Source organism: Mchenga conophoros, linkage group LG12 (assembly GCF_057382185.1).
Source record: "Mchenga conophoros isolate Kocher_MC1m ecotype Shallow Benthic linkage group LG12, M_conophoros_male_GT1.1, whole genome shotgun sequence".
NCBI lineage: Eukaryota > Metazoa > Chordata > Actinopteri > Cichliformes > Cichlidae > Mchenga > Mchenga conophoros.
The window spans coordinates 32,163,107-32,187,545 of NC_140537.1; the positions used below are offsets into that span (position 1 = coordinate 32,163,107).

The 24,439-nt window shown below is 38.0% G+C and overlaps 1 protein-coding gene across 3 annotated transcripts in view; it reads right to left on the bottom strand.

The window, feature by feature from the left end:
* ksr2 (kinase suppressor of ras 2) overlaps positions 1 to 24,189 on the bottom strand; it is a 118,094-nt gene extending 93,905 nt beyond the window's left edge. For all 3 annotated transcript variants that reach the window (XM_085295289.1, XM_085295290.1, XM_085295288.1), the window contains exons 1-3: positions 23,449 to 24,189; positions 10,864 to 11,004; positions 9,898 to 10,048 (exon numbers count right to left, since the gene is read on the bottom strand). In XM_085295289.1, coding sequence (XP_085151415.1) covers positions 9,898 to 10,048; positions 10,864 to 11,004; positions 23,449 to 23,622 — 466 coding nt within the window. In that variant the 5' untranslated portion in view covers positions 23,623 to 24,189. The remainder of the gene's footprint in view (positions 1 to 9,897; positions 10,049 to 10,863; positions 11,005 to 23,448) is intronic.
* Between the last annotated feature and the right edge of the window lie 250 nt (positions 24,190 to 24,439).

Consider the following 24,439-nt stretch of genomic DNA (forward strand, 5'->3'; position numbering starts at 1 on the left):
TGAGTAAAAAAATGTTTTACCATAGAATAAAAAGGGTTTTTTTATTTTAAGAATTATAGCAATTTCTAGTACACGTGGCCCCATTTTCATGAGCTCAAAATTAACTGGACAAGCTTACTGGACAAATTTAAACTCAAGAATTGTCTTTGATATATGGATGAAAATCCCTAGCAATCCATGGACACCCCTAAATGCTCTGTTTCATTTCTTGAGATGCTGCTCTCTTCCCCTCATTCTGGTACAAGTCAATCTTGGTCCTTCAAATTATTTTTTCAAAACTGTGCAGGTCTTTTTCGATGCTTTCTGATAAAATCTGATCTTTTTCTTGGGTGGTCTTCTTGTTCTTTGCACCTTGTAGCAAACTATTTGTAATTACATTCATGAAGACATCTCTTGATTGTAGATTGTGATAGTAACAAGCCAGCCTCTTCAAGCATGTGCTTTACTTGGTTAGACGTTGTGAATAATTCTGTCATTATGCACTTTAGCTGTCTTCAATGGTCTTTCAGGCCTTTCACTGTTGTAGAGTTGGCCAGTTTATTATTTTTTAAGACTGTCTTATACTGTTGATTTGGCCACTGCTTTGATACATCTGACAGGTTTATTTTGTTTTATCAGCCTCTGACTCTTTATATCTTATATTTAAAATTCCAATGAAAAGCTACAGATTAAAGTCTTTAAATCAAGCTCAGATTTTGTTAATTGAACACTGCCAATCGGCCAGTGCTCATCAGACCCAATACCTGTCATGATGCTGGATCTGTAACCCAGTGGTTCAGTATTTGGACAGTTTGAATCTGGTTGAAGTTCTGAATTCTGAGTTTAGTTATACTCTGAGTGACTTATGTTTAGTTTTCTTGTGCTTACAAGCTCTGATTAGATCGTTTAGGTCCTTTTGCATTTCCACTTTTGATGTCTCTCTGTCTCCTTCCTGCGTTCTTTGTATTTGGTCTGTCATGTCTATCACGTAGGATAAGTTCTGTCTGAATGTTTATTCATCCGTGTTCCAGTCGTGTCTCTCACTCCCTCTATTCCTTGTATTCTGTCAGGTCGTGTCTCATGTTTCCGGTTTTATTTTGATAGTCCCTTGTCTCGTGTTCAGTGTATTCAGTTTTTCTTCCTCCCTTTCTCGTTATATCTTGCCTCAGAATTGCTATTTATAGATAACAAATTCCTAAAAGGTGTATGTAAATGCATAAAAAGACAAAAGGCTCTTCCATAAGATTCCATAACCTTCTCGGGTTTAAAAAAAAACAAACAAACAAAAAACAAAACTTTCTTTATGGTCAGGCCTTTAGTTTAATGAGCCCTTTCTGTGTTTCACCCCTTTTATTAGCAGATGTTGGCCATGTTTATGCATAACTTCAGATGTAATTCTGGAGCCACATCATCATCAATCTTCCATTCTCTGCTCTCACCTGAATAACCCTGCATCTCCACATCAACTGTCGAGAAACTGCAGTGATTAATGCAAATAGCACGCCCCAACACCATTAATGGTGCGAGCTTAACACGTGGCGAGGCTTTGAGAAATGCAGATAACAGCCTCATAATTGGACTAATTACCTCTAAATGTGTTGCTTCTTTAGGCTAAATGGCAATGAAATGCCACTGGGACAGTAGCTGGTCTATCTCACCGCCACTGTAAACAGGATTTGGTGAAAAGGGCAATGGCTGAGTTCAATATATGCAGTCTCCCTTTTTAATCTTGACTCTTTTGAATTGGGGGTTTGTGGATGTTCTTGCAGTGTAATCAGTGGGACTCAAAGTTAGAGTCTGCTAATTAGTTAACAGCCAATAGGGACCACCTATGGGTGTGCAGGAAGACAGGTGTTGGGGGTGGGGGGTTGCATCTTCTGGTCGCTTTCCTTTCCCGATGCGTCTGCTTTTTTTCTTCGCAACATGAAGACGCTTCTTCTTCACCTCCCGTTGTCATCACCTATGTCTCGCCCTAATTTTCTCTCCTGATATTGCACGCGCACCCCCATCCCCATACATACCCTCTTCACTTTCCTGTCCACCTCCGATTCCTTATCTCGCATCTTCTGTGCCTCCCTATCCACTGCTTTTACTCATCTCTTTTTCTTGCTGATGGCATTTGAAGCCAATTAGGTGTTTTTATGCATGTAAAGCTGTCTGAAGACAGGGCATGAGGACATTCCTTTCAGATGTCAAAGATTACAGAGAAAAAGCACAGAGGAAACCTGTCGTGCTGAGCAAAGATCAGCAGTATAGCTGCTCAACACAAGGACACGAATTCAAAAAAAAATTCTTCACGTGTACGAGAGTTTGTGTGTGTGTGTGGACTTGTCTGGAGGGGTGGGCTGGATAATGTGTGTATATTGCAGCACAAACGACTGACCGGCTGCCTTCAAATTGTATGACTCATCCTCATTGCAGCTCGTGGACTGCAATCCCAAGAGCCAGTAGTGAAATATTCTATTAACTTGCATTAGTTTCCTTCCTTCAACACCACATTGCAGAGGAACATACATTCACTTGGTATGTTTTGTACTTGTCTGGTTATGTGATATATAAGCTGGCAAGACTGTAAAGTATATTAATGTCCGTGCCTGCCAATTTTAACATAATTCCTGATGACTCACAAACTGGAGCAACATATTTTTTTTTCTGCTTTCATTCATGGCAGTTGAATAAATATATATATTTATATGGATTTTTGCAACAGCCTACAGATTTTTAGAAGAAATATATAACTATTAAAAAACACGTAAGAGCATCCTCCACTTCTTGCCTCGTGTGCTAAATGTTCTCATGGGGCTCATTAACCCTTAAAAAGCTTTTGCATGTGCTCTATTTATACAGATGTTCTGACAAACAGGTACTTGCACAATACCATTAAAATACAGAAACAAATACAGATGCGCAAATGTGGCAGTGTTCTGAAGCTATGACACATCTCCTTCTCTCAGCTCGTATTCTCAGCAAGAATATGAAGAACGCTTGTGTAAAACCAGGTTTTTCTCTCAACACAAAGTGCCTCTCACCACTTTGTGTGGTAGTGGTGGTGGAGTTGCTGCTGCGCATTCACACATCTTTAGCTTGCCCCCCTGTTAGAGAGTCCATTAGTGGCTCTGTGTGGCCAGAGCTTGTCTTTGGAGAGCCAGGGAGAGGCAGTGGGGGAAGTGGAGGGAGGTGGAAGCAATGGACCAAATGAAAAAAAAGAAAAAGGCAAAGAAAAGAATGAGGATAAAATATGGAAGACAAAGGAAAAGATGTTGACGATATAAACAAAGATCATCTAAATCGTCATAATAGACTTCGGTCATGTGACATCTGGTGGGGAAATTTCTATCAGTGCTCAAAGATTTGCTCGGGTTTTCAGGTTTAGTGCTTCTGCTTTTGAAACTGGTATTACATTTTATATGAGAAAAATAAGACTGAACCTATCATACCATTTTTTAAAGTTATGCACCAATTTTATTTTCTCTGCTGAAATAATATTAGTCGGATAAAGTTAAATCAATGACATTCCTGGTTTCATTTTTTTAAGCTGTAAAAAAAAAAAAGAAAGAAAGAAAGAAAGAAAGAAAAAGCTACATCCAGATGAACAGAATCAACTTTTTGAGGTGTTTTTTGTTATCATTTAGTGGAACTCCCAGTTTTAGGTTTGTTTGGGTAAAACAAATAAAAAAAGTTGGAGACAAGTTTCCTGTGAAAGAGTTCCAAAACACAAAAAGAAAGGCCAGAAGAGATACTGATAAATCAGTGGGAAACACTATAATTATCCCAGCGACACCAGGGTGTTTTAGTCAAACTTTGTACAAACCATTTAAGACATTAAGGGGACTACTGGTACAAAGCAACACCCTCAGTAGAGAGGAGCAGCAGCTGTACTGAATACTTCATGTGTGACCAGACAAAGAAGACAGCCGACCTTCAATTAAGGATGTTTTCTGTTATGGCTTCGTTTGATTTTTATCAAAAGCAGGTTTTTATTCAAAGATTTCTCAAAGAAAGTAAATGTGTAAAAACATTGCTGAGCTTTATTTGTGTGTCCCCCCCCCCCTTTTTTTTTTTTAAATAATCAAATAATTGTTTATTTTTAGGACAGAAGATATTTGCAGCCAGACAAACATCTCCTGCCTGGCAATAGTCATCTTGTAATGGATGACACTAAACAAAGGTCAGGAATGGCTTTTCACACAGTGGACTAACACTTGGATCTATGCCATCTGTTTCAAAAGTATGTGTACTTTGTAGCCTTCATATGTACTTTTACACAGCTATTGTTAGGTTACACTATTCCCCAGTTATAACATTTTATGTGGAAATCGTCATTAAATTGTGTTATCATCAATGTTCCACATGTATCCTGGCTATGAATGCAGCCCAGCTTCCTCAACTTTTGCATTTATTCAAAATCAGATTGAAGGAATAGACAGTTATGACAAAGGTGAGTTGGTCTCCATGGTCTCCAGTGATGTTTAAAGCCTTGTCGGTGTGAACCGTGAAGGACTGAGGCATCGCTGAGTGGAACCCCCTGATGGATTCTGCCATCAGGCGGTTCCACTGCTCTGAAACTGGAGTTGACAGTCTTCAAGTAAAATATGTAATGGTCTACAGCACAAACTCTAGTTTTGGTGCCAAACTAAATGAAGAAAGAGTTCAAATCAAAGTCGGCATAAACATACCAAAAAGAAAAAGGCAAAAAAAATTGACATAGCTAATAAAAACTAATTTAAACACATAAAAACGAAGCAACATCTAGTAATGGGACTTTAAATGTAACACTCGGGAATCATGTGACACTGCAACCAGCTAATAGAAAACAACAGGCCAGAAAACACAAGTTACAATTTATCAGCCTTTATGGAAAATTCACGTGTTTTGCAGTGTGGTACAGCATAGGCATTACTGCTTGCTATGAGACGGGGTTGGCCTGTTTGCCTTTCTGGATATTATCTTTCCCGGTACCCAGTCGAACTGATGAGGGAAAAAGAGAAGTTTGAGAAGCACACAGGAAGGTGGGCAAGAGCAGCAGACTGACTGAAAAACAAGCAGAGAGCATGAATATTTCGAGAGGACAGCCGAGCACCAGCAGCCTAACAAAGAGCCTGATTTTCAGACTGTGCAGTAAAAGACCTGTTCGTCTGAATGTCAACAGCAACTGAATGTTACACCTCCTCTAATAAAACACTCTTTTAATGAAGTACAGTTTTGCTTAGGGCACACTGAAGTAAAACTACTCATCAAGTTAATTTGCTTAATTATTCAGCAGAGTCTTCTGTCTGAAAGGACATCTGTTACAAAACAGAGTGTGTGTGTGTGTGTGTGTGTGTGTGTGTGTGTGTGTGCGCGCGCGCGCGTGTATGTTCTTACTGGTATGTGGGTGTATGTGTGGCTCTGTGTGTGTGGCTCTGTGTGTGAGTGGGAGTCGAAGAGAACCAGATATGCTATGTTAACGGGTGTACTAAAGGTTGTTACTAAAACGTCCACCCTAATTTTAGTGATACTCTACTGCCCCCTTCTGGTTCAGCTGAATCATTGCAAAAGTCATAGTTATGACTGAAAACAAAATGTGGTCCGTTTATGCCATCTGGGGGCCAACCATGTAACAAACCAAACACACTTGTTGCATCACAGCACATACCTATGCATGTAATTCTGTTACCAACAGCCACATTTGATTTTAAAATTAATAAATAAATAAATAAATAAAAAGGGGGAAAAAAATATAGAATCAGTTTATATTACTGAGACAACTACAATTTTTACAAAATGTCTCTCCAAATTGGGAGATTAAAAAAATATTCTTTTAAAAATATCTTTATAATTTTAACCATAATTGCATAGATTTATCATTGTTAAAGGTATGTGAGGCCGCAGTAATAATGTAATGCACAAAATGAAATTTAATACAAGGGTTTGACTTTGAGATTTCATTTTTCTATTGCTCAGCTGGAGGCAATATGCTATCACAATATGCTCTGCTAAGAAATATGCACTTCCATTTCTAATAACAAATTAGAACAAGTGGATGAACCATGGGAACCAGTTCTTAAAAACAGCTATTTTAAACAAATGCATCAGTGCAGTAATTTTGCATATTTACCGACAGTGTATGATATGTTAATACCACAAAGCAATGATACACATCTGACTTCCTGTTTCATTTTTGACAGTCTGGCCCCGCTGAGAACAGAAAATAAAGACATAAGCATTTTACCAAATTAATGTTGCACATGACTAAAGGACAAGAACACACTGCTCTCTGTATTGATAATTTACAGGAATACCATATTGTTTATACATTTCAGAAAAATTGTTATTCTAAATATTTTGAGTCAGAATGTCTTATCATGTTATCTATCATATCTATCATGTCTTTCTGAAAACAGTTGTAAATGGTAAATGGCCTGTATTCGTATAGCGCTTTACTAGTCCCTAAGGACTAAGGACCCAAAGCGCTTTACACATCCAGTCACACACACATTCACTCACTGGATGTAGCATAGAAGCAGGGATGGTGTTGTATTGTATATGTAGTGTTTTAGTTCATTGTGCTATGAATAAATTAAGAAGAGGCTGAGAGGAAAGGCAGATCTGTTGGTAGTGAACAAAAGAAAACAGCACCACCTATAGAAACAACAGCAATTTCACTAAATATATTGAGGCTTGAATGTCACTTCATAAGTGAGTTTACTTTTAATAAGTAATACGTTTCCCATTCACAAAAACAGCTTTTCATCATCACCCCATGAAACACCTCACTACCCAGGATATTAAGTTCAATACAAATAAACTAAATTAAAACGATATGTGAAAATGTATTATATTCAATGGAAATACTAATAAAAACTATACTTAAAAATGAAATAATACTGGGTGTTGGCAAAAATAAAAATAAAACATACAGTAAACCTTTCCATTGTTATTTAAGTGAAATTTGTCAACACAACCAATCTGAGGAAGCTTTGGTGAATATTTTTACTGTCTTAATAATGTTTGTATTATAATACCTGTTCTGACCTTCTTATGTTTTGCTGCTTGACAGTTAACATACAAAAACTAACGTTTGAAACTGATGACAACTGAAAATATGGAATGAAAGATTTAAAAAAATTAATGTGAAAATCTGTTTTGGAAAAAAATATATACAGTGGGGCAAAAAAGTATTTAGTCAGCCACCGATTGTGCAAGTTCCCCCACCTAAAATGATGACAGAGGTCAGTAATTTGCACCAGAGGTACACTTCAACTGTGAGAGACAGAATGTGAAAAAAAAATCCATGAATCCACATGGTAGGATTTGTAAAGAATTTATTTGTAAATCAGGGTGGAAAATAAGTATTTGGTCAATAACAAAAATACAACTCAATACTTTGTAACATAACCTTTGTTGGCAATAACAGAGGTCAAATGTTTACTATAGGTCTTTACCAGGTTTGCACACACAGTAGCTGGTATTTTGGCCCATTCCTCCATGCAGATCTTCTCGAGAGCAGTGATGTTTTGGGGCTGTCGCCGAGCAACACGGACTTTCAACTCCCGCCACAGATTTTCTATGGGGTTGAGGTCTGGAGACTGGCTAGGCCACTCCAGGACTTTCAAATGCTTCTTACAGAGCCACTCCTTTGTTGCCCGGGCGGTGTGTTTTGGATCATTGTCATGTTGGAAGACCCAGCCTCGTTTCATCTTCAAAGTTCTCACTGATGGAAGGAGGTTTTGGCTCAAAATCTCACGATACATGGCCCCATTCATTCTGTCCTTAACACGGATCAGTCGTCCTGTCCCCTTGGCAGAAAAACAGCCCCATAGCATGATGTTTCCACCCCCATGCTTCACAGTAGGTATGGTGTTCTTGGGATGCAACTCAGTATTCGTCTTCCTCCAAACACGACGAGTTGAGTGTATACCAAAAAGTTCTACTTTGGTTTCATCTGACCACATGACATTCTCCCAATCCTCTGCTGTATCATCCATGTGCTCTCTGGCAAACTTCAGACGGGCCTGGACATGCACTGGCTTCAGCAGCGGAACACGTCTGGCACTGCGGGATTTGATTCCCTGCCGTTGTAGTGTGTTACTGATGGTGACCTTTGTTACTTTGGTCCCAGCTCTCTGCAGGTCATTCACCAGGTCCCCCCATGTGGTTCTGGGATCTTTGCTCACCGTTCTCATGATCATTTTGACCCCACGGGATGAGATCTTGCGTGGAGCCCCAGATGGAGGGAGATTATCAGTGGTCTTGTATGTCTTCCATTTTCTGATGATTGCTCCCACAGTTGATTTTTTCACACCAAGCTGCTTGCCTATTGTAGATTCACTCTTCCCAGTCTGGTGCAGGTCTACAATACTTTTCCTGGTGTCCTTCCAAAGCTCTTTGGTCTTGGCCATGGCGGAGTTTGGAGTCTGACTGTTTGAGGCTGTGGACAGGTGTCTTTTATACAGATGATGAGTTCAAACAGGTGCCATTCATACAGGTAACGAGTGGGGGACAGAAAAGCTTCTTACAGAAGACGTTACAGGTCTGTGAGAGCCAGAGATTTTCCTTGTTTGAGGTGACCAAATACTTATTTTCCACCCTAATTTACAAATAAATTCTTTACAAATCCTACCATGTGGATTCATGGATTTTTTTTTCACATTCTGTCTCTCACAGTTGAAGTGTACCTCTGGTGCAAATTACTGACCTCTGTCATCATTTTAAGTGGGGGAACTTGCACAATCGGTGGCTGACTAAATACTTTTTTGCCCCACTGTAAATGGGAAAAAATATAAAAACAAATCTTAAAAAACAACAACAACAACAAAAACTGTAACAGATTTTTTTTTTTATTCAGTGAATAAATGATTACAAATTACCATATTGTCTTATCTTTATCTCATGTAATTTGCAATCATTTAATTAATTCATTAAAATCTTTTAATATTTAACCCCATAAATCCTAAATGTCAGTAAAAGCATCAGAATTTTATGGTCAGCGTGAACAACATTTGCATTCTTTGGATAAATGTCCTCATCATTATCAGTCCAAAGTGAGATTTGAAAAAAATAACTCCTAATCTACACTGCAAATAAAAGCGTAAATTGCAGCCATGAGCCATTTAGTCAGCAAATGCTGATTATAATAACATTGCTCTAATAATTGTGCACAAAAGCTCTGGTTTGTCACTTCAGGCATTGCCCCTATCCTTGATAACCTTAAAAACAATGGGACCTCCAGGGTGGAACAGATTGACCTAATAACACCAGTATAGGTTTATAGATCAATATCAATAATTTTAGAAGTCAGCAATTCAGTACTGTAAGTGATATGTCGTAATTTGTGTAGTGAGAGCACATTAAAAGTAGTTTTTATTGATCTGTTATATGTCTGAGAAAAGTCATGAATTTACTGTAAAATCAGCAGTCTATTGTGAATGTGGACAAGTATTATTATGTATGTCACCCCCTCTCTATGTGCCTAACGCCCTCTATAATGCACGAGTTCCTAACAAACCAATCAACAAGCAATTCAACATAACTAAAGGTGAACATTTGCTCCCCAAGATGTATCATCCAACTCAAGCAAATCACAAATCAAGTTCTCCAGACAACTCCTTTTGTCTGGAAAACTGGAAAACAGAAATATATGCTCGGAGAGTATATAAAAAGAATATTTAATCTGGGTGTAGTTATAAAAGCTATAAAAGAAAAATTGAAAATTTTTAAAAATACCACATATTCAGTATGCACCCATACAGTCTGAACGCACTATAAGTGAACTTTCTTAGTGTGCACAGAAAATAATTCATAGTTTATTTCATTGGTTAGACACAAATATCCTAATTTCTAGTGAACACAAACAGTGATAACGTTATATAAAGATTAGTATTTTCCATGTGTGTGAGCGTATGAGCTCATCTGTGAGTGTTTTGAGTGGACTCTCACCGAGCTGGTGGGCCTTTCTGAGGCAGGAGAGGGAAGCGTTGAGACGGGCACACTCCTCTTCACTGGCACCAAACTTTTGCAGCAGCTCACACACCTGCTCCTCGCTCATCTCCAGCAAGCCCTCCAGGGTCACCTCACCTGGACTCATTTCCTATCAAATATACACATGCAACATGCATGCAGCTTAAAGACCACCACAAATACACATCTAGCTCAAAAACCTAGATATTTAGATATACATTTAATGGAATAAGTTACCGTAATAGATAATTTTCTTTATTATACAGTGTAACAACATTAAGGATGATCAGGATTTTCTATAATGAGGCCATCAAACTTACAAGTAATCCCTGTAAACCAAATCCTCATGAAACAATTGATCTATATCAGCTCAACATCAGTTGTTTCCACTCATGACTCTCCACGATGTCAATCACAGTGCATATGTTTATATGGACATCTCCGACACCGCACATACTGCTAAAACCTCCTGCTTAAAGCAATAAAGAAAGGGGCTAAAATAGTGCCAGTGGGTGAGCTGAGGTGATACACAAAGGCCCAGTATGAGATGCATAGAGACTCCACTAGTACACGAAAACTTCGAAACTCAGTGCTATGGCATTTACAGCATTTTAGTAAGCTTTTAGCCAGAGGGTGATATGAGCTGTCAGATTTCGCTCTCAGTCACCAGTATGGAAACCTCAACTGCTAAAAGCTACAATCTGATAGTGACAGTGAAATGTTTAAATGTTAAGTATAAAAACTTTATTCAAATCTGTACAAAACATATTTTTTTTTAAAATGAGAGAAGGCAGAAAAAGGCAATGTGTTAAAAAGTTCTTGGAACAGTTTGTCAAATACACAAATCAGAAAAATATCATCTGAAATTTTGACTTTGAAGCAATGATCATGAGATGTTGAGATTTTGAGTGTAAAAAATGGTTACTACGTGGTATCACGGCTTACCTGTGTGACCTCTTTCCTCAAGTTGACAATGCGGAACCAGTGGCCGAGGCGAGGAAAGTCCTCCAGCTCGGCACTGCGTTCCTCTAAGGCCACTTTGCACTTACAGGACAGCTGGCGGCTGAAGTACTTTACCAACTTCCCCTAGGAGGAAGAAAGACAAAAACAGTGAGACGATGCTTCTCCTGACCAAACTACTTTCACATTTTTAACATATCTACATACAAAAGTAATTCTCTGTGCTGAAAAAGTACGTTTCACCTCTCGGTTTCTCTTTCCTTTGTTTTCTATAAAATTCCTTTAAAACTAAAGCACAAATAAAACAATGGAAATTGTTTTAATATTACTCCGAAACCACTGGAAGAGTGGAACCTACCTCAGCTGTAATGGGTTAAAGGCAAGGTATATCCTGAACAGGTCAACAGTTTGTGTCAGTTTTGCAAAAATCCTGCCCGGTGTAGTGCTTTATAAAACAAAAGCAAACTTTACATTTTAAAAACAAATCATGTGTTTTTAAATCCTATTAAATAATCCTAATATGTTTAAATGTGCAGGAAAAAAAGATTTTAATTATATTTTTAGCCTGTTGTTGAAAAATCCCAGAAATCAAAGCAGTCACATAAGGTCATGCCAGTACCATAGTCATGGTAATATCCTATCAGTCAGTTAGGAAGAGCCTCTGGTGTCACAGAAATTCCAGGACAGCCTGGTTAATCAGCTCAGGCAAAGCAAATGAAACACTGTTTCATCATTTAACCCCTCTTCAACTCGCTGCTGAGTGATTATTGGTTGAAAGCTGTGATTATATCAGAAACCTCCTCTAAACTGAAAAATGGTGCTGATACAAAGACACATACAAGTGGGCAGATGCATGCAGGCTTTTCCTTTGTTAGAAGTCATTCTTCCTGCCACAGACACGTGGCTTGTTAGTGAAGGAGGATGTCATTTGCAAAAATAATAAATCATCAATTGGCGATAGCGCTGCAATAAATTGTAATAACTTTGCATGTGATGTTGTATATTTTTGTAAGACAACATACAGCAAAAAAAACAAAAAAATAATACAGTTCGTTTTTTTAAATTGTATAATTTAAATTGACTGTTTATCAAAATAGAAGTCTGCATTTTCTCCCTGTGCTTGTGTGGGATCTCTCCGGGTACTCCCGCTTCCTCCCACAGACCAAAGATATGTAATTGGTGGTGTTAGGTTAATTGGAGAATCTACATTGCCCATAAGTGTGAATGTGAGTGATTGTCTGCCTCTCTGTGTCAGGCTGGCGACCTGTCCGGGGTGTGCCCCACCTCTTGCCTTATGGTATCTGGGATGGGCTCCAGCCCCCCGCAACCCCGAAAAGGATAAGCGGAAGAGAATGGTTGGATGGATGTTTATCAAATTTATTTACAGTTTGATTCCAAGTGAATTCTGTAGCTCACTCTCACACCATAAATTTATATCAATATCTACACAAATCTAAATCTAAAATAGCTATAAATAAATAAGTAAATATTATACTGGTTGATTTTTAATTGTTACATTTTTAGCTGTGTAGTTTTTAGCCAATTTTACAGGTTCACCTAACATATCAAATGCACCTGATGACAAACAGGTAGCTCTATTCACACCTTGCTCCTGATTTCATATTACGCCACTCAAAACCAGTGGTCAACACCAAACAGCCAACAAAGAAGTTGTGGCAATGTAAAGAACAGCAGTGCCAGTGTTATATTTGCCATGTCTGCCAGTATACCACAATCCACTTGGGTCCGAGTGACCTACAATTTGTCATCAAATGGTGAGCCAAAAGGCTCTGTGCAAACATTCACACACATAAAACACTATAACATGCTAACCACGTATATAGGCTCCAAGCAGGCTCTAAGCAAACTTGGGGGGGGTTAAATAAATGCAGCTATTTGTCTGTGGTCTCATTAATCCAACTTACAGTAAATAACACTAAAAAGCAAAATTTTGACTGAACTATTCTATTTTTCTAAAAATGTTTTACAAATGCTCAATCAAGAAGCAGTTTTATATTTAAGAGCCTATGTATTTGCAAGTAAGCATAACATTTATTCAATACATTGGTGACAGTATTCACTTTAAAACATCCTTATTTACTTACTTATTATTAACTAAACTACACTGCTAAGTTGAGTGCTTGTCCAAATTAAAGCAGTTTACAGTCATGTATAAAGAGTGCCCTCTCCCTGCAGGGAACTCTATACTGAAAATATTATTTAACACAAGTTCACTCATGGGTCAGATGCAAGCATGTTATTTAGCGACAGCAAGAAATTTGCATCCATAGTGAGTTCCGTCTGTCATTTTGAAAGTTGTGTGATTTATCACAGTTAGATCACTACACTTTTATTTTAGCTGTGCACACAAATCTCTAAGATATACAGGCAACTATTCAAAAAGCTGGCTCTATAGTTTTGTGGTTTACTCGGGGTTTTTTTGGGGGGTTTTTTTGCTTTCTCTTTTCTTTTTTCCTTTCTTTTTTAAAAACCAGCAAAAATATAAATACATTTTTTCAAATGTAACAGCATAAAAGCGCAGTCGAAGGAAGCATTGCATAATTCTTGTAAAAAAATCGGAATACATATTTGATAAACTATTTGTCAAATACATGCTTTTTCTTCATATATGACAGATATGTTCAAATGTTCTAATATTATTTCTGGTTTTCAATCAATTTTACATTAAAAAAATGAACAAAACAACATTCATTTAGATACTTAAAACTAAAGTTCTGTATAATATACTGGGATCATCTTATCACTAAGATGTAGCTGTTCTGGTGACTCCAAAAATACTACATATCAGGAAGTTACAGTGAAGTCGTGATATTGGGTATATGTCCATCATTTGCTACTTCCATGTTTCTGTTTAAAACAAAACCTAAACAAACATCTTATTTTTTTAGATGTGTAATATTTAAAATATTCAAAACACCTTTGCAGATTAATGAAATATCTGAAAATGGTTACCATCAGAATGTTTACATTTGGACTAATTACCAACAAATTACAATAAAAGTAATACCTCTGAAAAATATATTTCCAGTGTGATATGCACTCACCAGCCACTTTATTAAGTACACCCATTGAGTTGATCAATAACACAGACATTTATTCAGCCAATTACATGACAGCAGTGCATGTAGCCAAGCAGACATGGCCATGAATACTTGAAATTCAAACCGACCATCAGAATGGGCAAGAAAGCTGATTTAAATTATCTTGAATGTGGCATGATGTTGATGCCAGATGGGCTGTATAAGTATTTCAGAAAATGCTGTTCTACTGAGATATTCCCACACAATCATCTCTAGGGCTTACAGAGATAGATCTGAAGAAGAGGAAATATCATGTGAGTGTCAGTTCTTTAGGTGAAAATGCTTAAAGTGACAGAGGCCAGAGGAGAATGGTCAGACTGCTTCACGTTGACAGTAACGCAATAGAAACTCTAATAAACACCCAAATTAGGCAGAAGAGCATCTGTGAATCCACAAGAACATTGAAGCAGATGAGGTACAACAGCAGAAGACCACACTGGGTACCACTCTTATCAGGAGAAAGATGTTAGTAAGATGTTAAACCATCATGTCAATATGGACCAGATCTCTGAGGAATATTTCTTCCACCTTGTTGTATCTGTGCCTGAAGAGTTAGTGCAGTTCTGAGGGCAAAAGAGTCCAACCTCGTACTAGCAAGATGTAACTAAAGTGGCTAGTGACTGTTTGACCCACAAGTGATTTTTCCATTACCCAAGATGCTAAAAGTTGCAGAAGAAGTAGATCAATACATTCATCATTCACCAGTGTATGAATGTGAGAGTGAATGAATAGTGGTATTGTAAAGCGCTTTGGGTGCCTTGAAAAGCGCTATATAAATCCAATCCATTATTATTATTATTATTATTATTATTATTATTATTATTATTATTATATTCAACATTTTTATGATTTTAAAAAAATATGACAGTGTCACATATAGAAACATAAGACTCGGGGATATAAATCACCCTAATTGGTCACTTGAAGGTTAAAGGAAAGCGCAAAATAAAGAAAATGATAATCATTTAGATGCAAACATCTCTGGAATGAGATATTTTCCCTTATTCCAGACTCTGCTGTGAGACACTTTGTTCTGACTCTATCGGGCTGCATAAAGCCTCACACCACTGAAAGCGGGACATACAAGCATCTTTGTTACTACGCAGTTTCGAGCTGAAACAGTGGGTGACGTGATGCTTGAAGACTTAAGGGTGATGCATGTAGATGGCCCCATTCCAAAAGTACACCTACAAAATGACTGCTAGAAATTAGAGAGTTCTGTCCTACATCAGTGCATACCAAAGTAGAAACCAGTGGAGGAGGGACCAGCAAGTCACCTCTGAATGCAGAAAACCCTACAGCAGCTGCCCACGGCTGCTAACACTGCCTGATAAAGAAACTGAACAGTCCACACTTACAAAGAAACACACATGTACCCTGGCTAAATCAGTTAATAGTTTACTGTATGTCAGAAAATATATCAATAAGTTGGTGAGCTTATTTTTGAACAACATACAGCAGTGTTAAGTAACCAATGAACATTATCCCATGTGTTGGAATCTTGAATGCGAGTTTGTTGAGCTGTCATTCATTTCCACTTTGACCTAGGCTGAGAAATTTCTGTGAATAATAGATGTATTATTTATTTATTTATTAATTATTGTTCCCCTTGGGATGCAGTATAGGCTATACTTTGCTGTGATCAATATTTTGGTTGTAAACACATGCTAATCTAATAACATCCCATCAGCTTTACCCGAACTTTGCTTTTTAAATAATCTCTTTAAACAGATATATGATTAATACTCACTGATTTATCTCATTATTAATCTAAAATTAAGGTTTGACTTGAACCAGCTTCTTCTTTTGACTGCTCCCTTTAGGGCCACCACACCCGATCATTTGCTTCCATCTTCTCCTATCTCTAGCATCCTCCTCTGTCACGCCAACCTGTGCGTGTTCGACTTCACATAATCCACAAATCTTCTCTGTGGTCTTCCTCTTTTCCTGCCTGGGAGTGTCATCTTCAACATCCTTTGTCCAACATATCAGCTGCCTCTCCTCTGCACATGTCAAAATCATCTCAGCCTTGCCTCTAATTTTGTCTCCAAAACATTCAAGCTGGGCTGTCTCTCTGATATATTTATCCCTAATTTTGTCCAATCTGAGACTAGAAACAAGTATATCAGATGGACTGGAAGTATAATGTAACGTGACTTCTTTTAGGTAATGTACATAAACTCTAGGCAATGTCAGGAAAATCAAGTCAGAGCATTGCATGAAATTACCCTTTCTCGCATGTGTAGCAGGATGATTTAAGCCTGCTCTCGATGATTAATTATGCCCGTTTTGAATCTGCTGATTTATTGCTGGCAGTGCCGCTGTATATAAGGAGGCTCTGTCACCTGCTTGTTTATGGTCCACCGATGGTCACATTACCTGGCGTCTTTGTCCGCCTGCTGCATGTGTATAGGTCCACTGATGCAGCATGTACATTCTGCCTGTTCCACAGAAGCTGTGGACTTAAAAGCCTCTTGCTTGTGGCATCTCCTGTTTGTGGTGTGAAGTTTACCACTACTCCCCAGGCAAGCATAATATAGTGTTGGTAGTTTTTTGGTCCAAAAACTACCAACATTTCAAAGTACTGCTTGCACGGTAGAAGTTACTGGGATGTTGTGCCATCTGTTGCCACTGGGTCAGGAAGTGCTCCTCTCCTGTCAAGGTGGAGTAGTTCAGGAGGTCTGGTATATAAGCTGCCCTTTCCTCTGCATTTGGCTTTGAATTTAAATTGCCGATTTATTAAAAGCAATTTGTCATTTTTCAGATAAGCTGGTGCCGCTCTGCGGGATGCCCTGCTATTTTGTTTCTCTGTTTTGTTCATTGGCATCGTTTGGGTCAGCTGCATTCAGCGTTGCTTTGCGCACCGCTTTGCGCACCGCTTTGCAACTCCTTAATTGGGGCCCTAATAATTTTAATGTGTGTGTACATGTCTGAAGTGGGGTTAGCTTTGGATTATGTTTATTTGATCCTGCATTATTTAACTTGTGTATTTTTTGTTTTGTTGTTAAAACATTTTGCTTATTTAAAGTTACTTTAACCTCCTGGGACCTGGCGTCCACCTATGTGGACATCACATTTTGGGTTATTTAGACCAAAATACTCAATTTTGCTCTGATTTCATTCCCTTTGTGTCCAGGCTGAGAGCTGAAGATGATGGAGGGGCTTGTTCCTGTGTTGTGTGTGGTTGGTGCGGGTTCCCTTCACGATTGACTGCATGTTCACAAGTGCCTGAGGTGATCCACTTATGTTCATTTTTATTTGTTGAGTCGGTCTCCCCTTCATGTTGACTATTCTCCTCTGTTGGTGAGCCTCATTCCTGAACACTCCTAACCCCGATTCCCTGCATGGTTGAATGTGTAGAATTTTAAAAATGTCTTTTTTCCTTTTTAAAGAAAAAATAAATGGAAAGTTTTGCATTTTTGAACCACATCTCCTGTCTCCTCTTTAGTGGAATGAACCCGTGTACCTCACTGGTGTTTTTACTCATTTCCTTGGGTGAAAATCCCAAGGTGGTGTTGGTGACAACTTTTGGCTGCCCTAACTATAGTGGGAATAGTGAGTTTAAGGGCCAAAGCACTAATTAAACTATCTCATAACCTTGTGCTGTCACAAACGCATTATCACCACTAGAAATACTCAGTTTGATTTTGGTGAGGGGTACTGGTTGTTAGTGACTCCACATACAGCTAGGTAACAAAACAGTAAGAGAAAATATAACTATTTAACTCTACAGTGTAAGATTTATTGTTCAAAATGAAGAGTTTTGTTTAGTTTGTGCATTCAAGCAGGACCCTCAATACACCTTGTTACATCTCTTTAATGTTTCTGGCTTATTATTTAAAATATTACAAAGACTCATAACTATCATAAAGTCGCAGTCTGAGCACATTTGGCAAACTAAACTAATAACAAGAATGGACAGCATACTGTACAGCAGGTGCACAAGCATAAGCTACTTGGTCTAGCGGACTAACAATAGCACGCCACAAACTGAAAATTATCTTGGATTTTAACACTTCTCTTTTTCCCCCCCTTCTGTCTGCTTTCTGCACATATTGCTAAACAAGTTTAAATCTTCTGTTAGTGCTGCTTATATTTTCAAAGTACCTGGACATCAGTGCATCGCTAAGGCTCAGATTGGAAAGGTCATAAGGTTTACAATAGCTACCATCAGCTTTACTGAATTAGTTTCTGAAGTGAAGCAAGCTGCTCGCATTAGCATAAACTAACATTCTTTAAGCTTCATAAAGCTGGCGGGGTTTTTTTGTTTTCTTTTCTCTCTTTTTATTTATTTATTTATTTATTTTTAAAACACTAGCTGATATATGATAGCACCAGATAGCTGCACAGCAGAGGCCTCTAAACTATAATGATCAGCTGTGGTAAAACAGAATTTTTCGAAAGCAATATAATTTTGGCTAAAACGACTAAACCAACATAGCTGCTAAAATGAAGTGCTCTTTAATCAGATGAGCCTATATCATGCTATTCCCATTAGAGACATGAGCTGCACTGATCTCTTCACAACTGCTATACCGTTAATCCAGATGAACTAGAACACTTGATGAAGTTACAGCAGAGTGTAACTTCCACACCAGCTTTATCTAATCTCCTTAACTAGAGTCCAGTACTTTCCAGCATTATAAATGCCAAGCACTATAATTTAAGCATATTCAACTGCATAAGAAAGAGTGGTGCAATTTCAGACCTCTTTTTTTTTTTTTTTTTTTTTTTTTTAAATGCAAAATTGCTGAACTTGTAATGCTGAATTTAGCCCACTGGCAAACTGTAGTACATTTTCAACCATCTATGTCTAAGGAAAAAAAAAAAATATATATATACATAAAAAAATAAATTATATGAATAGAGCCATTCTTGTTGTATTAACAGACAGTGAAAAAACAGGAACACAAATGAAGGATATTGAAACAAACTATAGTGATTACTTTTTTTTTTTGGGGGGGGGGGGGGGGGGGTGCACACCAAAAAGGGAGTATTGCATCCCTAAAAAGAGGCTAGGGGATGAGTTGAGTAACAAAAATTAAAACAAAAAGAATTTTCAAACATGAGCTTTTTGTTTTTTGGGGGTTTTTTTAAAGAAAAGAAAGAAAGCTATTGAAAGATGACACTAGCTACTTACCAGTAGGTCAAGCACACCACTAAACTGACAAATACTGTTAAAGCACACAATCCTCCGCCATCCAAGAAACACAGCTATTCACTAGCAGTTCTAGCCTGTCCACACCCCACCACTGAAACTGGCCTAGACTGAGCCTGAGTAGTGCTACACCTGCTTTTATACTGTGGTGAGGCTAATTCCTGAGTAGAGACAGCTGTGCACTGGCACCTCAAGAGAAATGGGTGGCAGTTGAATGTGTGGGGCAAACAGGACATACCCACACAACATGCGGGCTGTAACAGTGAGCTTAAACTGCAGAAGTCTATGTGGTAGATGCAGGTGAAAAGAAAGATTTCTCCAAATTAAAAAAAATGTATACAAGCATCTTTTTGCAACTGTGGACATACAAGTTTGAATTATCACCTTAAAAGATAATAACATCTCTGACACACTGTCCTCCTTTTCCTTTTGTTTGGCAGCATTAAGTGGAAATACAGTTTGACACGGTAAAAAGAGTCTTCTGTGGTCATTTGCAACAGGTATAAATACTCATTCTGTTGCGCCTGGTCAACACTTGGTGTGACACAGTTTGCTTCAAGCATAATGACGTCTTTATCCTTCTAAGCTACAGTGCTTGAACTGTTCTTCATATTATTTAATCATCTGACTCTATAAAAACACCATGGTTCCACCTCTGAAGGAAAAAAAATAAACAGCTGATGCTACATTTCATGTTCAGACAAACAAGTTAAAATGTTTTTTTCATCTGGTACATTTGAACATTGATGGATAACACTAGTGACCTAATTTCTACTAGTTGAAATGCAAAATGTAATTGTGTGGCATGCTAACAAGCGTGCATCACCCTTCATTTTAAAAAATAGAAAATAGAGCCTTGCTGAAAAATTACTTGGCTGATATTATTAGTCAGTATTGTCATATGTTGGGTTATGTATATTATATTAATAATAATATATATATAATTAATATTATACATAATGACCATGTCCCAAGGTATAAAAAAACAAAAATTTTTAGAATATGAAGCAAGAATATATGATCAGTGTATTTGAGAAATGGCGTCATCACATAGTTTGCAGTACAATAAATGAGTCTCAACAAGTGATGGTATACAAGCTTAAAGCTTTATGTTTCTAACGATGTGATGGAAAATCAAAACGTTGTTGAAGATTCTTGCCTATGTACAGACCAAACTTAGTTTCATATGACTGAAATAGATTCATTCTCAGAATATCTCAGGAAGCTCACACAGTTCTCACTTCACTAACTTCACTAACTTCACTTCACTAACTTTCTGAAATAACGCAAAAAAAAGTGTGTTTCCCTTTATTTGCAATAATTTCTTACTGATGATAAAGTCTTTCTTTCTAATTAATTCAATTTCTGTTAAAACAACAACAACATTAAACCAAAATATCTACACAGACTTACAACTCGTGGCTGTCAAACTGCAGAATTTGTACTATACTACTTACTTTAACCGATTCATTTAAAGCTTCCAGACATCACCACTATCGAGTTCTATGACTTAATATGGAAAAAGAGAAAACAACCCTAAACTAAGACTAGATTGAACCTGGCATCAGAGCTCTTACTTAAAAATCAGTTATGTACTACAGGTCACAGTATAATGTTAAACTTTTGAAAACATAGCCAAATAACAACCCAAATTTTTGTCCTATAGAGGACATACACATGATCTCTAATCTTTCCCTATCAAAAGCTACAGGTCACGTTGATATTTTTCTTCTATCTCCTACATACAACAAGGCTGTTGTACAAGAACTTATAAAAAAATACTTTTGGTTACTTTTTATTATCCACTTATCCTGATTAAAGTCAGTGACATAATTGTTTGTTAACTATATCAAAATTGGTGAATTTAGGAACAGTAATGACTATCATGTGATTGCAGAAAAGCATTAGTTTGTAATGTGTTACTTCCATCAGTAATTGATGAACCATCTACGAGACTAACTTTTTATTGCTGGACAACAGGAAAACTTGATCCATAATCATACTGTACATTAACCAAAGATGTATGTGTGACATTCTGGCTGTAGCAAACAAGGGAGTGACAACAACCACTGATAGTTGAGTGTAATGAGCTAAAGAAGTAGAAATTCTTTCTCCGAAGTTGATGTATACAGACAGAGCTTTAATGGACTGAAAAGGCTATCAATGTTACTTTAATCAATAATAATTTCCCTATAACTCTGCTGAGCAATTTAAATGTGACTCAGGTTTAAAAACTTTATAAAGTCAGCAACCATGATTTCCTATGTTCCAATGTTCATCCTAGTTTTGAATGATAAAAAACTGATAGCGACTTCCTTTTATTCAAAGCTTTTGCTGAAAATTCAAAATGCTAACTCTGATTGGCTTATTCCATTGAAGCTAGTAAAGGGTATTAGGTGTTCAGTAAAATTGTGAAGAAATGTTTCCACAGACCAATGTTTGCTTCAAAGTTCAAACAGAATAATAAGTGAATGTTTTGAACCTGCATTGTAACCACCTTCTTGTCTTTTTTTTAGCCTAAATTTTCCTTGGATTACAACGCCATGCAGAAATGGCTTACACTACCCCTGTTGCTTGTTGCATTCCTGTTGAGTAGAACAAGTGATACAAACTACACTAACAAAGCAACAGCATGGAAACAGTGTGTAGCACCAGTAATGTTTAAAAAATTTGCAAGATCCCTTTAAGGTGGGAATGTAAGTTTGTGCATGCTTTACAGCAAGCTGCACTTTGAAAACTCTTGTTTTAAAGGATAATGTCTCTCAAATTCAGTGTCAATATGAAAAACCTCTGTCTTTGTAATGTAACAACCTGTCTAACAACCTGTGGAAGACTGAAGTTAAGCATAATTTTAAAATGACAGAGAAAGCGGTGCTCCTCGCACTCCAAATACAATCCTTTAACTCGGCTACTGAGAGAAGATTATTTTTCCTTCAACCAACGTGTCCGTTTTATACAGGTATTAGCCATGCAGCACAGTTGCTACAAACATGCTAATAATGTATGCCAAAATTTTCTGAAAAGAACTGAACACATAGCTTGGGTATATCCTAACTTTTGGTTTAGGCAAATTAAAAGGATATCCCTACCCTTCTTAAGTTTGGAGAAATAGGTCAAACTATGACACAATCAATAAAACCATTCTGATAAATCCATTCACAAAAATTTGTCAGGCTAATTTTACTGGTGAAATAAAAATAATACCCCCATAATGCTTATAACTAGTAATCCAAAACGCCTTGCAAAGCATGCAGGGAACATAGTGAACATTTATCTTCACAGTGTAGCCTGCTCATTGCTGGCAGAGCATTTGCACTTTATATATTTAGTTATCTCTTCACTTGGATTACATTCCTGTCCCCTGTCCAGCACTTGCAAACTCCGTTTAACAGCTCAGACATCGATACTTTGCAATATGTTTATGTGTTATGCACAGTCTCATATTCCTGTGGGGATGAGATTAAGTATGTGCCACTCACAAGTGATTTCTTGGTATTTTGTTAACATAGTATCTTAATTATTTTCCCACTAGGACTTAAAGTCTGTTGATGGCGCACACAAAGACTCAGTGGTGAGTTTATGGAGACCTTATCACTTAATGGTATTTGTTTCAATCTCATGAGACATCACAATAACATTCTTACAGGCCCTAAATGCCGTGCTGTGTCTGCAGTGCTCAATAGTCTACAGTGAGTTTTCAGTGAGCTTATCGCACTTTATTGCATCTTTATATCCTGTAACAGGGGTTTGTTCGACTGGTCTAAGTAGTCTCAAAAAGGGCAGCCTGATATCTCAACACACAACATGACCATTACGTAACGCAGTTTACGGAATACCCCACGGGCCAATTAACGGATAACGATATTTTGTAACAATTTCAGTAATCTGCCAGCCTTGCATAACGGCAGGGCCTGGCTGCGAGAACAGATGCGCAGGCTGGCATATTGCTAATGGATTGTAAACACGGGCTGCCTATAGGCCTCGGCTGCCTCAGATATTATTCTGGTGGAGAAGAGCCACCTTCTCTCCCCGCCACCTGCAGAATGCGCAAGTCTATAACAGCCCACTGCAGCCCCGTGGCCTCTTGATTTATTGCACTGCACAAAACAGATAGCAGTGGGCTTTAGCTGAAATCATTATATATTTATGCAGTGGCAGCAGAAAAGCAGTCTGCCGTAGAAAAGACACATAAAAATTATGCATAGTGGCCTTGAAATAAATAACAAACGGCGGCAGCCCCCCACCCCCCCGTATTGATTTGAATGTAGATGCACAGCAGAAATCCGATGATTCCGCTCAAAGGGTGCTTACCTCAAGCGTTCGTATCTCTTTTTGTGTCAAGTCGTTGGATGTGGCACATTTGGTCCGTAAACCCTCCAAACTAGAAATGCTTATGTCTATCATATTTTGCACCAACTCGCACTGCTGCAAGGCTTTCTGCAAACTAAGATGCTGCTCCTCGCTTTTTGTCATCTCCTCGTTCATAGTTTTGTGAACAGTGGACGTTATTTTTCCGTTGCACTTAACAAAAAAGGAATGAATTAATTCAAAAACAAGGGGGAAAAATATTGATGATTATTCAGGAAAAGAGCGTGGTGAAACCCACGGAACGGAGCAACCTGCAAAACGCCATGAAACGAGATGTTGAAGGTTTAGAGACGGGCTTTGAGCCGTGAGAGAATCGACTCCATTGCAACAACAGTCCTCGTAGTTCCTGCTGTTTCATCAAGGTGTCTCTGGTTGTGGGCTAAATCAAACACAGTATGAAGATACCAAGCGGGACTACGCGGTCTGCATCCATTGGGTTCCACTTCTTTCAAATGTATGTTTGGGGGGGAAAAAAAGAAAAGAACAAGAAGAAGCTGTTCAGCGCACCATAAGTAGACGCATCGGGGAAAAGCCTGCTGGTTTTAAAGGTGCTGATGTGCGGACTGGATGCAGGTACTCCCTGTCTCCCTAGGCAGCAGCTGCATCCCGGTTCTCTCCCACCACACCGACATGTTTCCTGTCAATCAAACCCACAGCAACAGCATCGCATCGCCCAGGCACCACCGTGAGGGGCCGTTCTCGCGAGATTACAGAGCAGAGTAGAGAGCTTACTATGCTTGAAACGCCAGGCTAGAGGTTAGAGACAAAACTATCCCTTTTTACATGTTTGAAACAAAGATGTCCTTTTACTGAATATGTATGATATCTATTAGTTTACTACAGGCTCATGCTGTGTGCACACTTATATAGCCTGCAGTCCACAGCCACACACACCCCTTCAAAATATTTCTAGAGAATGATTTAAATATGCTTT